At 42.2% G+C, this 14,181-nt stretch overlaps 1 protein-coding gene across 1 annotated transcript in view; it reads left to right on the forward strand.

Moving 5' to 3' along the window:
• Positions 1-14,181, forward strand: part of LOC147890189 (callose synthase 9-like) — a 243,601-nt gene that overhangs the window by 144,068 nt on the left and 85,352 nt on the right. Inside the window, exons 24-29 of the mRNA XM_087390160.1 lie at positions 584-681; positions 815-896; positions 1,006-1,166; positions 1,321-1,441; positions 5,225-5,322; positions 7,022-7,112. Of these exons, the coding sequence (XP_087246286.1) occupies positions 584-681; positions 815-896; positions 1,006-1,166; positions 1,321-1,441; positions 5,225-5,322; positions 7,022-7,112 (651 nt within the window). The remainder of the gene's footprint in view (positions 1-583; positions 682-814; positions 897-1,005; positions 1,167-1,320; positions 1,442-5,224; positions 5,323-7,021; positions 7,113-14,181) is intronic.

Genomic DNA, 14,181 nt, shown 5'->3' on the forward strand with positions numbered 1-14,181 from the left:
GGGGGTAAGGAAAAGGCTGGATTAGCAAGGGGACCAAAATTTCTAGCTCAACACGGAACTGAAGTCGATGCTTCCCTTTCTTCCAATCCTGCGAGTCTCTTTTTGCCTAGCTCCTGATTCAAGCTGTTACTAACATTTGATATCATAATAATCGTTTCCGCTCCAGCTGGCTGATTCGTAAACCAATTTTTATTATGTTAAGAAGAAGTCCTCGTAGGTGCTTGGTTCTTCAAAGACAATTGGTGACAAACGCAAAACTTGTGCGAAGGCAGTTGATGCTTCCCTTTCTTTGCGAGCCTGTTCTTTTGTAGCTTCCTGATGATCTCACCTTGGACACCAATGAGAGGCTTGGATCGGCTGCCATGTGGGCCTGCAGAGGCTAAATATGGCGGTGATTTCGTTTTGCAATTCAGAATTAGAACGCTTTGTTGTCCAAACCATTTAAATGCTCCCTTAAGAAAATGAAAGGATGCATGAGATCTTTTGTGCTAGGTAAATAGTTGATATTTCACCATGGTAAACATGAGACAATAGGCGATGGTGGAGGGATTTATTATGAATAAGAGCCTGGAAATGGTTGAAGGTGTCTGTGGAGGAAGTGAGAGGAGATGCTGAAAAGTTTGCCCCATTTTGGAATGAAATTGTCCTGTGTCTTCGGTTGGAGGACTACATCGCAAATCGGTAAGCTTTGTGACTTGGGCTTTTGATACTTTCCCAGGTTTTTAAGTTTGGTCAGAACGTGTAGAAGTTTAATGTTCCTTGGAGGGCTTGTCTTTCCCTGTTTCTTTGAGCATTATATTTTTTCCTTTTACAGTGAAAAGGAGCTGCTCTTAATGCCTTCAAACAAAGGAAATATGTCACTTGTTCAGTGGCCACTTTTTCTTCTGGTTGGTAAGGTATGCAAATTTACATACTAAACATACAGCATGGGGTACAGTGTTTTGTAAGCATAGGGTCAATTTGCGTTAACTGATTTTTTTTTGACAATAATCTCGGAGGATACAGGTATTTCTTGCAATAGACTTGGCCATTGATAAAAACGATACACAATCAGAACTATGGGAAAGATTGGAGAAAGACCAGTATATGTCTTTTGCTGTGAAGGAGGCATACGAGATACTGTGTAGTTTACTAACAAGCCTAACAAATGGTGAAGGGAGGATCTGGTAAGGCCCTTGAATTGGAATAATATAAGAACAGGCTGATTGTAATGATATCTTGTGGATGTTGGTCTCAACTTCTTGAATCATGTCAGGAGTGTGCCAAATTGCGCCGGAAAGCTTACCTTGCATGTATCTAACATTGCTCTTGAAACTATAGGGTGGAAAAGGTGATTGCTGATGTGAGGCAAGCAATAGGGCAAGGATCGTTTCATGCAGACTTCCAGATAAACAAGCTCCCATTTGTTGTTTCAAGAATCATAGCGCTGACAGGCCTTCTCGTAAGTTGCTATTTTCAGATTACACGCTTACTTTTCTGTGTTCTATCGATATTCAGAATAATATTTCTTTTTGTATGCTTTAAGTGGTGAAGATATAACATTCAATGGTTCTTTTCTTTTATAGTAATGACAACTAAAGGTTGTGAACTGAAAAAGTAATATTCCTTCATGGCGTGAAAAGGTATCGGTATTTGGTAATTGAAGTTTTAAAGGGCTATATAGTTGCCGTAGGGGTGTTTGGTGTTTTACAATGCGATTGTGGGCACCCACAGTGTGCTGTTGTAAGCTATTTTTAATTGTGATTTGTTTCTGAGTTAGAATAGTTCACATGCACTCGTTTTAGGGGCTACAGTTTTTCTTCAAAGCAAATCATTTCAGAGAAAGCAGAAAACATGTGCCGTTTGCTAGTAGCAAAAAAATCATCTATTGTGGTTTAAATTGTGAGGTCCTCCTCTAGGCAAAACGGCTCAGCAATCTGGATCCTTTCACCACATAAATCTTGGTGTTGGAACATCATAGGATTCGAGACTTTCTTTTTCTTTTTCTTTTTTTTTCCCGAGAAGAGCACCTCTAAAGCCGCGAGAGCAAGCTCAAGGCGGAAATACATCATGCAAGCATGAAAAAGAACACCCTGCATAAATCCACTCCCACTCTCTGGGATCCCACTATAAGAGCTTTATGGGGGCTCCTCCATATAGCCAAATCCTCCATGAGCCTAAAGAGAGAAGGAGCAGGTCCGGATCTAGGTGCCATTGTGAATCCCAGCCATGATCCACATAATCTATGATCCTGGAAGGCTCATGTATAGATCTAGACAGCCTGCCCCTTGTTAGAACGTGGAAGACAATGGCATCCTCATCAGATTGTCAAGGTGCAATGATCTGAATAGGAATATTTGTCCCTGTGAAAGCCCCCATCCAAGTACAACAAGCTGTCATCTGTGTCAACCCAATAAATGGGTATGGTTGCATCAATTTGCTGAATTTTCCCCATACTTCTTTTGAGGTGAGTTACCAATTATAATTTACGATGCTTTGGAAGTTTCATTAAAGCTTTCAGGATCCCATAGAGGCGGCATGACTTCTCTCCCATCTAGACCACTGCATATAATCGGAATTGCCAAGTGGTTTGCCATGCTCATCAAGTATGCTATCATTCCTCATGACGGGATTTCTGTCAATCTCTTCTAAAAAGAAGGGGAGAATTCTCCAAAGAGTACTCCTGAAGCTGGCCCAAGGTTTTAGGATAGCAGCCATAAGAGGAGAGGAGGGAGATGCTGAAGTAAAGATCCACTTGCTAGTATCCCTCTAGTCTCCAGCTTTAGGAGAATAGTACCCTGTCCAATGAATAAATAAATCTTTCCATGGCTCTTGTCCAGGCATAAGTCCTCGTACCATAGTCTTGCAAACTCCCTTCCCTCATGGGAAGAATCAAGGTCTCCCAAGCTCTAGCATTTGTTGTACCATTTAGTCCACTCGATAGGAAATTCCTTATAGACCTCTTAAGCTAAGTTATAGAGTGGTGCCAACAAGAGTAGACAACCATAATGTGGCGAGCAGAGCTTGGTTAACAACCACCACCTTGGAAGCAAGGTCAAGTTTGGCTTGAAATCCAAAAAAGGAGTTTCCTCCTAATACTCTCCAAAATGAGAGCAAGTTGTTGTGATGGTTAGAAACCCATTACTCATACCGACCTGGCATCCTAAGTGTCTAATAGGGACACCCATTTAAATCCTAGTGAAACCAATATCAGCTTCCCAATCTAGAGTGTCCTCGTCACTAATCCAAAACCCATTGGATTTATTCAAATTAATGTGTGCACTTGTTGCAATACAAAACAAACCCAAGGCTGCACTGAAAAAAGTGTGAGTCTGAGGGTTGGAATCCAATATCCACCAACTCACTGTCTAAGGGCTCCTCCTGTGTTAGGGAAAGTCTCAGCGCAAAAATATCAGCTGCAGGTTTAATTAAGATACTCATAACTTCAGCCACAAACAAGAAAAGAAAGGAGGCTAGAGGACATCCCAGATGGATTGATTTGAAAATCTGAAATCTCTCTTCCCTTACTTCTTTGATAAGCACTTGGTTGTGGGCGGCTGATCTGTACAAGGAGGAAACCCCTCATTAGGGGAGAAATGGGGTCTCAAACGGGCATCCAATCAGTGTTTCTTGATTTCAAGGGATTAGAGATCAATTTGAGTCATACTAATGAGAGTGCACTGAGGTGTGGGTCAATGGTGTGTTAAAGTTGACAAAAGCATTTAAAGACCTATAACCTAGCTAGCCTTTGATCTAATCTCCAATCCTGAGGGATACATTCAAATTTAAGGTAGAGCACTCCTAGCCATTAGATGAAGGGATAGATTCAAGGGATACCATCAATGGAGGAGGTGAGAGGAAATGTGCTTTAATCTAGGCCATAGATTTGATTGTAGAACCAAGGGAGGAGATGAGTGTAGAAGCCTCTTCAATCTGGGCCATTGATGGGATGGAGGATCCAAGGGAGGAAATTGTAGAATTAGGCGCTTCAGTCCCAACCGTCCATTATGTGCCATCGTCCTAGCCTTTAATCTTAGAAGTTTGATCTCCACCATTATGTGCCTTCCCATTTGGAGCCCTCCCAAGTGATCCACGATCGACCAAAGGCATCCTAGGCCTTTGATCCATCCACCATCTCCTTGCATCCACCAAGGTTGCCTAATTTCAAATTAAAGATACCCATATCAATTTAGTCAATCTACGGGGCCTTAGCCCATAGGTTACCATAGTTTTACTATGCACTTCCAATTAACTTAATCCATTCCTTATGATGCCCTTTTTAGACAGCATTTCTCACCTAATGCTAATCCATGCATTTAAAATCCAAAATGAAGAAGAGTGCCTTCTAGAAAATCAGAGTTTACTGTGTCATTTGCTTTCTTAAAATCAAAGAGTAGAAGGGCTAGCCTCTAGGTGCTCTGTATGGCCCAATTTAAAGCTTCTAAAAATGAGAATATATTATAAAATATGCTTTTGCCATGCACAAAGCCCATCCGTGTATCATGAATAAGATCTAGAAGAATAGGCTGCAAACACGCACTTATTATTTTAACTGGCATTTTGTCTGCCTGGTGACACGAAATTTCTGGATTGGAATAAGATGTATGAGAATCTTTCCAAGTGAATCAAGCATAACTCCAGAGTCTTAGAGGCTCTGTAGCGCTGAGGTGAAATGGTCCTAAATCTTATCCCAAAAAGAAAGGTGTGAGCCCATCTGAACCGAGGCACTTGCCCTTATGAACGGCAAAAAGTGCAGTCTAGAATTCCGTATCGGTGAAGGGTGCATCAAGTGGAACTTGCATATGTGGCTTCACCAACCCGGGATTACACTGCCAAATAGCATATTTAGCATCATCTCTAGCCACTCTGTTAGGATCTACTGAGAGTAGGGAGGCATAAAATACACAAGACGGCATGAGGATCTGCCTGTAAAACACGCAGCTGTTGAAACACTGTCTTTACTACATCTTGGGCTGAGAGTCGAGAATGGACTCTACCTCCCATTTGAGTCCAAAACGACTCTCATGCATAACATGCTAGTACCTGCTGATGAGCCCTTGCTGCACCAAGGTTAACTGTGCAGTTTAAACTTTGTTGTCTTTCATTTTTTGCTAGTTGAACTTTCATTGTGAAATGATATGATATTTGGTTTATATAAAGTGCAATTAACGTCAGTGTTTTTTTATTTGCTGTTTCTGTTTAAGTGTTTTATCACAATAGCTTATACTCCCTGTCTTTTGTTAAGGTTAAAGATGGATCACCTGAGCAAGAGGAGGGGGCTCGTAAAGCATTTCAAGATCTTTATGTTGCTATCACTGACGGTTTTATTTTACCTGGAATAAGGTATGCTTCAATTTGTATTGGTGTTTGTCTGAGTGTTTTTAATGGACTCTTTGATATTGCCTTCTTATTAAAATGAGCGATATTAAATGCTAGACTTATGATCCTTTAGAATAAACAGTGACAGTACAGTAGTCTTAACATTCAAATGCTTTCTGAGCGGATGTGACACAAGAAGTGTTGTCTCATTTGTTATGAGCTATGACTGCTCACCATAAATGTGGCTTTATATGGCTTTTACTTACTATTGATATGACTATATCGAAACATCTTATATGGATACAGAAGCCCCAACAGCTAAAAGTTCTAATTTGTAGAATTTTGGCCTTTAAAACAGCAAAAATCTTAATAGTTTGACAAAGGTATATTTACGTAAAATTGACATGGAGGCTAATTAGCTGAGCAGTTAATGTTTTTGTCTTCTGAATGTGAGGTGGTGGGGGGAGTGCATGTGTATTGATAATGGGACAACGGAATCATGATATGCTATACTTCGTGTTAAGGTATGCATGTGGGGGAAAATTAATGCTTCTGGAGTAATTGCCATAACACTACAGGTCCTTTCTAATTATACATATTTCTTTGACAATTAGCCTGGGATTATTGCACTGCAGTAACCTGCTGCTGCAAGATTGGTGAGAGCTGTGCAAACTCTGTTTACAACGCTAGGATATTGGTTTGAAGACATTGATGCTCAAAGCTTGTAGTCAAGTACAATGTTACAGTCAGTATCCTTGCTACCTCTTATGAATCCTGGCTTCTGGTTTCATGGATTGAACGAGAAGACGTGTAGTTTCAAGCTGATAGTTTCTTTGAGACTGTCTGGCTGTATACTCTGGCAAGTTTTTATTACAAGTACATTGTGCTCACTAAGTTTAGAAGATTGGCTGGAAGAAACTCTTGGAAACACAGCTGGGGAAGTAGACTTTATTGTGTCTATACTACCAGAAAGTTGATTCATTTGTGGAAGATGAAAAGCCACTGTTGAGTCAGATGCCTTCTACAGATAGATTTATTGGATTTCGTGTGTGGCTTTTGGGCTTAGCTTTCACTTGGCAACTCTGCTGTTGAAGTCGCAGACTGTTTTTCTTTCATGCTTCAGCTTTGCTTGAAGATTTCTTTTTCTATGGTGACAGATTTTTCTTTGTGGTGTTCTACAAGTGGCACTCAATGTTTTTTTGCTTATTTTGGAACCTCTACTCAGGTTTCCAGGTAAGTTCTAGAGTAGGAGACAAGCCATTATTATGAAACTTTGATAGGTGATGTGATGGACCAGTCTTACAGGGCACCAGCATGTTTTGATCTTATGGAGAGCTTTTAAAAATTAAGCATGATCCTGATTTTTTGTGGCTTTCTGGCATAGGAGACTCTATGACAGTGCACATATCTGGGATTTGGTGGAAATATTTAGTTTTGGTTACTAGATTTTTGGGGTGGTGGTGGTGGTGGGGGGCTTTCTAGTTTTTGCTTAAGGTCATGCTTATTCTAAAGCCCTGCAGGCCCTTTCTCTCTGTTCTTTTTTATGTATTCTGATCTTTTAAAGAGTTAGTGGAATGGTGGAGTTCCCTCTTGAAGCTAGCTCACGTTATGGTTTTTTCTGAGCATGTGTACACTCCTACATTTTGAGAACTAGTTAATGGAGTTTTGGATTGTTATTACTATTTTTTCAGCGGTTCTCACTTTTCGTTCCCTGTAATTCCAGGGAAAACTATGGGAACTGGGAGCAGTTAGACAGTGTACAAGGAAGGGGAAACTGGCTGGGGAAACTAAAATGGCCTTCTACTCCGAGAGAGGTATGCAGTATGTCCAGCTATGTGGATCTTGAAGTACTAATCCAAAGAAAAATCACTGTATGTGGGCTGGAGGTAATTCATCAATTGTCTAGCCTAACTCCCTTTGGGTAAAATGTTCACCCTAAGCAGATATATGTGTAGACGTGAGAGAATACGTCTGTGCAACGCCATGCACGGACTTGGATGACATTGTTAGGCTGTCATACTACCTAGTCCATAGTTTGCCTGTTGAAGTTAATGCTTTCAAACCTTTGGATGTGATTGCTGTGGGGTTTAAACTGCAGGTTCTTTTTGGTTCGTGGGTTTTGAGATGTTCTATAGTCATGTAGGTAGGTATCTATGATCTGAAGCTTTTATGTTTGACATGTTTCTCTGTTTCTCTGTGTGTATGTGTGTGGGGGGAGGGGGGGGAGTGCGATGGCGAGCTCAGCCCCTCCCTCACCCGTCCCTGTACCTTGCCTGCAGCCTGCTACTGCTGCTGCACCTGAATCTGTACCCCATTTGTCAGCCCTTGTACATCTTCCGTCTGCACTTGCCCCCTCCTTTGACCCTGCGCAGGCCGTACTTGCTGTACGGTCGTTCGTACAGGCTCCCCCCTCCATACAGGTTCCTTTACCTGTTCTTTTTCCTTCTTCTGTACCTGCTCCCATGTTCGTACAGCCAGATTCCGTACCAAATTCGTCTTCCCCTCTGTCTCTGCAGCCTTTTGCTCTTCTCACGCCAGTCTTTCCCTGATGTCTCTTCCTCCCCTCTTCTTGCTGCTCCGATAGATGGCTCTTTCATTTTCTCTGCTTCAGCTCCCCCTATTGCCTCTACTCCTCCTGCTTTAGCCCCCCCTATTGCCTCTTTAGGCGGAAGCGCGCTGGTTTGCCTCCTTCCACCTTGGTTAAATTGGCAAAGTTGGATATCGCGGATGGTCCTTTGTCTTCCCTTCAACTGGACCTTCTTTGCCAAATGTGTTTGCTTCTGTCACAGATGTCCCTTCATTGAGTTCGCCGCTTGTTTGTTCTTTGGACTCTGCCCTTCTGGTTTTCGGTTTTCAACAAGCTCAGCAGTTTGGGGTATGTCTCTACTTTATGGGCGGTTTTATCTGCAGCTCAACTTCGTCGTTGGGCTGAAGTTGCAGTGGGTCAGGATTGTCTTTCCTCCTTTGTCTTTCTGGGCAAAGGTTTTATTATGCCCACTGATCTTCGTCTGATGTGGTGGAGCGACTTGTTAGTCGTGTTGGTATTCATGGGACTGGTTTCTTTGCTTATGTGATGCCGTGGGATCCACTATTTGATCCGTTTGCCTCTGTTCTGACTCACTGTTTGGTCTAGATTACCCTTAAAGCGTTGCCTCTGCCTCTTCTTCAGCATCTTCCTACTCTTGTAGCTTTCTTGGGGAGGCCTCTACATGTTCCGAGACGGGAGTTTTTGCAGGCTACTCGGGATGTTCGCCTTTGTATTTTATGGGATATGATGTAGCCGGTGCCCTCTACTCTGGATCTTGATTTGGGATTTGCTTATCTGATGCGCATTAGGCTGCACTTTGCCTCTTTTCCTACACCATGTATCGGTGCCGGCAGGTTGGTCATTTTGCACGTGCTTGTCCTTAGGCTTCCATGACCACTCCTCCTGCTCCTTCAACTGTAAAGTTTACTCTTCCTTCTCCTCCAGTTTCTGCTAAGGCTTTACTGGATAAGCCTTCTTTTACTGCTCCGAAGCATTACTGGAGGAAGGTAGAAAAATCACAGGTTAATCTGAGGAAGTTTAGGATCTGACTCCCGTTGAGCATCATCAGCCTCCTTCTCCTCTAGATATGGATGTCTCCCTTGCAGAGGGGATCATACAGGATGCTGCACATGCTCTTTCTCAGGTTGATCCTTGAAGTGAAGCTCAAATGCTGAGTCCTGCTTTATTAGATGCAGCTCTTTTGTCAGAGGATACAGATGTTGATCTAGCTTCTTTGCCTCTGATGCGTGTGCCAGAGTCTTCTTCTGTTCGGGATGCATAAGCGTCTTTTTTATGGGAATCTTTTCATCCCATGTTACGACATGTTTTTGGCGCTGTGATTCAGAAATTTCGGGTGCCAGCCTATATCAAGAAGAATCACAAGGGCAAAAGACAGCTGGTTTTTATTGATGGTGTGGTTTCATCACTGCATTAGTTTTTACAAAGCAATAATTTGAAGCTGGAGGATGTTGTGTTTGATCCTCCTCCAGCTTGATAGGTAACTTTTTACTTGGCTGCCTCATGACTTTTGCTCTGAGGCTTTTCTTGTAAAAATTTTTCCTTGTACTTATTTGGTGGGTTTTTACCTCTTTTTGAGGTTTCCCACACAGAAATATAAGATTTCACTAAAAAAGTGTGTGTGTGTGTGTGTTGTGTCTTTGCTCTTGTAATATAATCAATCAAAAGTTTTCACAAAAAAAAAGTGTGTTGTGTCTTTGGCTGTTTGGGTTGCACCTTGACCGGCAGGGATATGATCTTTCCTTTTCTTGGGTTTTCTATTGGGCCCTATGGACTCTTTGGAAGGACAGAAACCATTGGGTTTTTGGTGACCTTTCTCTATTTTCTGAGTGTCTCTCAGGCAGTCCTTTTATGACTGTCTACATGCGGGCCAATTGGATTACTCTCGATACTTAGCATATATGCAAGTTTTCTAAAGATGTAATTGTTCTCCTTCTTCGAGACAACTTTTCTTTATATGATTATCTTGGATTTCACCCCAAGAAAAAAAAAAGTGTGTCCCGTTCGTTATATCTTTTAGTTTGGAGTAGAAGTTGCTCCTCTTTGTCATGCCTTTGATGTACATTTTCCTTGGTTTTTCTTTTCATCTTCTTCCAGCTTATGAATAGTAGGTGTCTCATTTTGGACAGCTATGAATGTGCATTCTTCTTAACGAAAGGTTCTTTCACAAACAAACAAGGTTGTGTTCGCTATATCATGCTCGTAATTGTCTCAATTCGAGACAGCTATGAATGTACGTTCTTCTTCATGAAAGAACCTTTTAGAAAATGAAAAAGAGTGTGTGGTCGTTATGTAATTCTCTTAACATTCTACTATATGAGCACTCTCGGTTGGATATTTATAATTTCTTATGTTCCTTGTTGCATGGATATCTCCAAGATGCGTATTCTCTTCGAGATGTTCCTTTGGCCCAGTTAAAAGTCTTTTACTACTGTTTTTAGTTATGAGTTTTAGCTTGCTATGAATGTATATATTGTCTAATAGATATTGCTTCTTACCCAAAAATGTGCGTGTGTGCGCACATGCGCACGCATGTGTATGCGCGTGCACACACTTTTTTTTTTGGGTAAAATCCAGTGTATTTATATTATCATAAATTTACAAGATGGGAAGTCTCCCACTCATTGACATGAGACTCAAAAAAAAGAGCCCAATGGAAAAACTCAAAAACAGGTAGAGAACACTTCAAGGCTAGTGGCATCCAAGTCGCTTGCAGCAAAACTGTCATATAAGGATTGCTTGAGGGACATTCTGAAGAAAATATATGCCTGAGGAAACTGTTGACCCATCTTAGAATGCAGTCTCTGCGTCCAAATGGTCCATAGTACCCAAAAGCGAGTCCAGTAAAAGAAGAGGAGGAATGGAGACATCTGAGATGAGAGGCATCCAAACATCCAGAAGAGTTTCCCAAATCTGATAGAGGGAAACCGAAGCTGCAGCAAATGAGAAACATGAGTGATCAGTATGCGGGATTGTGGGCAAGACCATAATAGGTGAGGAACTGTCTCGTACTGATGAGAGCAACGGGGACAGGAAGGGGAAGCAATGCGGCGTGCTGCCAATTTAACCCCAATGGAAAAGGCTCCCACAATACATTTCCAAAAGAAAAGCCTCTGTTTCAATGGCAATTTGGCTTTCCAGATTTTCATGAGTCGTGATTGCCACCAAGATAAAGGCCTGTCCAAATTCCAAAGAGTGTTGGCATGCTTGTCAATCCATGGCGGTGGAAGAAGAAATCTGTAGACCTTCGAAGAGGTTAGATTGTGCATTGAGAGCGTATGGGTATAAGGAGGTAAAGAAGTCAAATTCCAGTCCATTAATCTGTCTTTTGCAAACAGTGGAGGAACTGGAACAAAAGGCTGCAACATAGCTGAAAGTGTTCTCCAAATGGACCTATGATGCAGGCCCAAGGAGAATGTCCTGCAAGCTTGTGGAAATGAAAGCATACAACCTTGTTGATCCACAACATCACCAACAAATCTGACGCCCAATTTCATGAGATTGTATGCTTTAATAGGTGCCTGTAGAGCGAGAGGCAATTCAAACACCTTGCTCCAATGGATGCTTTCCAATCGAAAAGAATTACCATGATGAGAAGAAGCACCTGTCCATTTTGCATATGAGAGAATTCTCTTCCAATCATGAATAAAAGCAGAAGAAACAGGGCAACCAGGAATTTTCCCTTGAAATGTGGACATGACTGCTTCCAGTGATCTGTAATCCAATGCCCATATGCATGAGTCGCCATGTTTCCACACATAGCTGCTAACATAATAGCCCATGGCTGTTTTTGCTGAAGAAAATCAGCAATCATAGTGCTCTTTCTTGCCAACATATGAACCTGGAGATTGAGAATATTCAGCCCCCCATGAGTCTTAGGTGAACAAATGGACTGCATAGGTAGTAGTCGCAAGGCCTTTTTATGAGATTTGCTTTTCCAAAATATCTCCATAGCCTGGGACATATAGGAAGCCAAATGCTTGAAAGACCAGGGAAGAAGAGGCAAATAAAATTGCACATATGCCATAATGATGGACTGTACTATCCGAAGTCGAACATGGAGAGGCCAGGTGGACAAATGCCAGTATTCCAGCTTCTTGTTAATCTTTTGAAGCACCCATTTGAGCTGTTGATGTGGGGTAATATTCCAGCCAATGGGGTAACCTAGATGCCTGACAATAGTATGTGAAGAGATAATGTGGCCTGGCCAGGGAAGTGCATGCCAATCAGCTTCTTTCAAAGCTAGAAGTTTTGATTGCTGGAAATTGATGTGCAGTCCAGCAGCTATGCCAAAGTCGTTCAGCGTGTGCATTAAAAGAGAAAGGTCACTTTGAGAATTCCTGGGTATAAAGTATGAATCATCAGCATATGCCTGTGCAAGAAATGACTGTGCCCCTGGGATTTGCAAGCCATGAAGCTGTCCTGTGTCTGCAAGATAGTCCATATGCAACAGTAACGGATGGGTAGAAATGGCATATAGTAAGGAACTGAGAGGGCAACCCTGTCTCACTGAGCGGGTCATAGTCCAGGTTCTTGACAACCCACCACCAAGCAAGCATTGCGCCGTGGCCTGAGAATAGAGCCAGTAGATGATGTGGACAAGCCGAGGGCCAAATCCCAATTTATGCATAGTCTGAGAGATAAAATCCCAATGGACTGTATCAAATGCTTTCGCAATGTCTACTTGCAGAATGAGAACATCTTGTTTGGAGTATTTGGCATACTCAATCGCAAGTAGGGCATTGGAGATATTGTCTGTGATCTGCGTTCTAGGGACAAACCCATACTGCCTAGGATGAAGTCCTGCTTGCAAAAAGAAGCGAACCCTGAGGACAATCATTTTAGCAATGAGTTTGTAAATGAGAGGCATGAGAGATATAGGCCGCCAATCAGCCATCGTTTCACATAACCTTTTTTTGGGAATCAATTTTACTAGGCCATGTTTCCAGGATGGAGGAAGAGATTGTTCTGCCCAAGCATGATTGATCATGAGAAGAAGAGTGTTCTTGAGATCACCCCAAAATGCACGGAAAAATTCAACAGTCAATCCATCCCAACCAGGAGAGCTGTTTTTGCGTAGATGACTCAAGGCATCATCCAGTTCACTAAGCATAAAAGGCTGCTCCAATGCATAGGCCTGTTCGCGAGACAATATGGGCTGGACATGCATGAGAAATTGAGATCTAGCTGCATTCACTTGCATCAAATGATCAGGCTGAAGAGAGAGGAGATGCTGAAAATGACTAGAGCATTGCAATTCCAATTCTGATTTGGAAGTGGTCCAGGTACCATCATCTTTCTTGATCCTGCAAATATCCTCCTTTCTCCTATCAGCATGGAGACTTTTGAAAAAAGCTTTGGAGGAGCAGCCCTTATCTAAAAGGGGTTTCATGCGAGCTCGGATTTGCCACTTCTTTAATTTGCGAAGATCATTTTGGTGGATGATATGAACCGCATAGGCGCAAGAATCCTCTGTTCAGAAGGGGTAAGCTGCCTATGAGAACTGATTGCATCCATTTGCTGCTTGTGAGATTGAGCCCATTTCAACTTAAGCCTGAAGTTTCCCATGTAACTCTGTCCATAGTCTTGAATAATAGTCTGTAAGCGGAGAGCAAAACTGATCCATGCAAAATCCATATCTTCCTGAGCATGTAAGAGGAGGGGACGGACAGCCACTCTCACCATGTTCTGAAATTGTTGATGAAGCAAATAGGCACTATTAACATGGAGCAGGCGACGACCAAAAAAAGGCATATCATCTGTCAGACGTGCTATTGATAATGTCAAGCATACTGGAAAATGATCAGATAGCAAGAGTGAGTGATCAACCCGTAATGTACATGTAAAATCAGCATACTGCTGAGCATGGAGCAAGTACCATCTGTCAAGTCGAGCCCAGTAATGAGTAAAGGCATTGTGATGATATGTATAACCCATATCTGTGTCTCTTGTTGAGAGCCATAGATCTTCTGCATGCAGAGATGAGAGCATATCTTCCCAATGTCGAAGCTTAGTGGGGATCATGTGAGAGCGATGAGTAGTATTGTCTTGAGTGGCAGGCGAGTTGTTAAAGTCTCCACACAAGAAAGCATTGGACAGCCATGGATATTGTTGGAGAGAGGCCCACATTTGAGCTTTAGTCGCAAAAGTTTGTGAGGCATAAACAAATGCAATTTCATAGAGATCAGCCTGCCAGGTGCACCTGATCACCATCCATCGACCCTGAGGGTCATTGTAAGGAACCATGGGCTGTATATCATGTTTTACCAGCATGCAAACCCCCGAAAAGTGCATTGTGCCAGCATAAAAAATATCATAACCAGCATAGTGGCCTTGCT

Source organism: Dipteris shenzhenensis, chromosome 19 (genome assembly GCF_047967505.1).
Source record: "Dipteris shenzhenensis isolate YYH24624 ecotype China chromosome 19, Dip_SZ_1.0, whole genome shotgun sequence".
Taxonomy (NCBI): Eukaryota; Viridiplantae; Streptophyta; class Polypodiopsida; order Gleicheniales; family Dipteridaceae; genus Dipteris; species Dipteris shenzhenensis.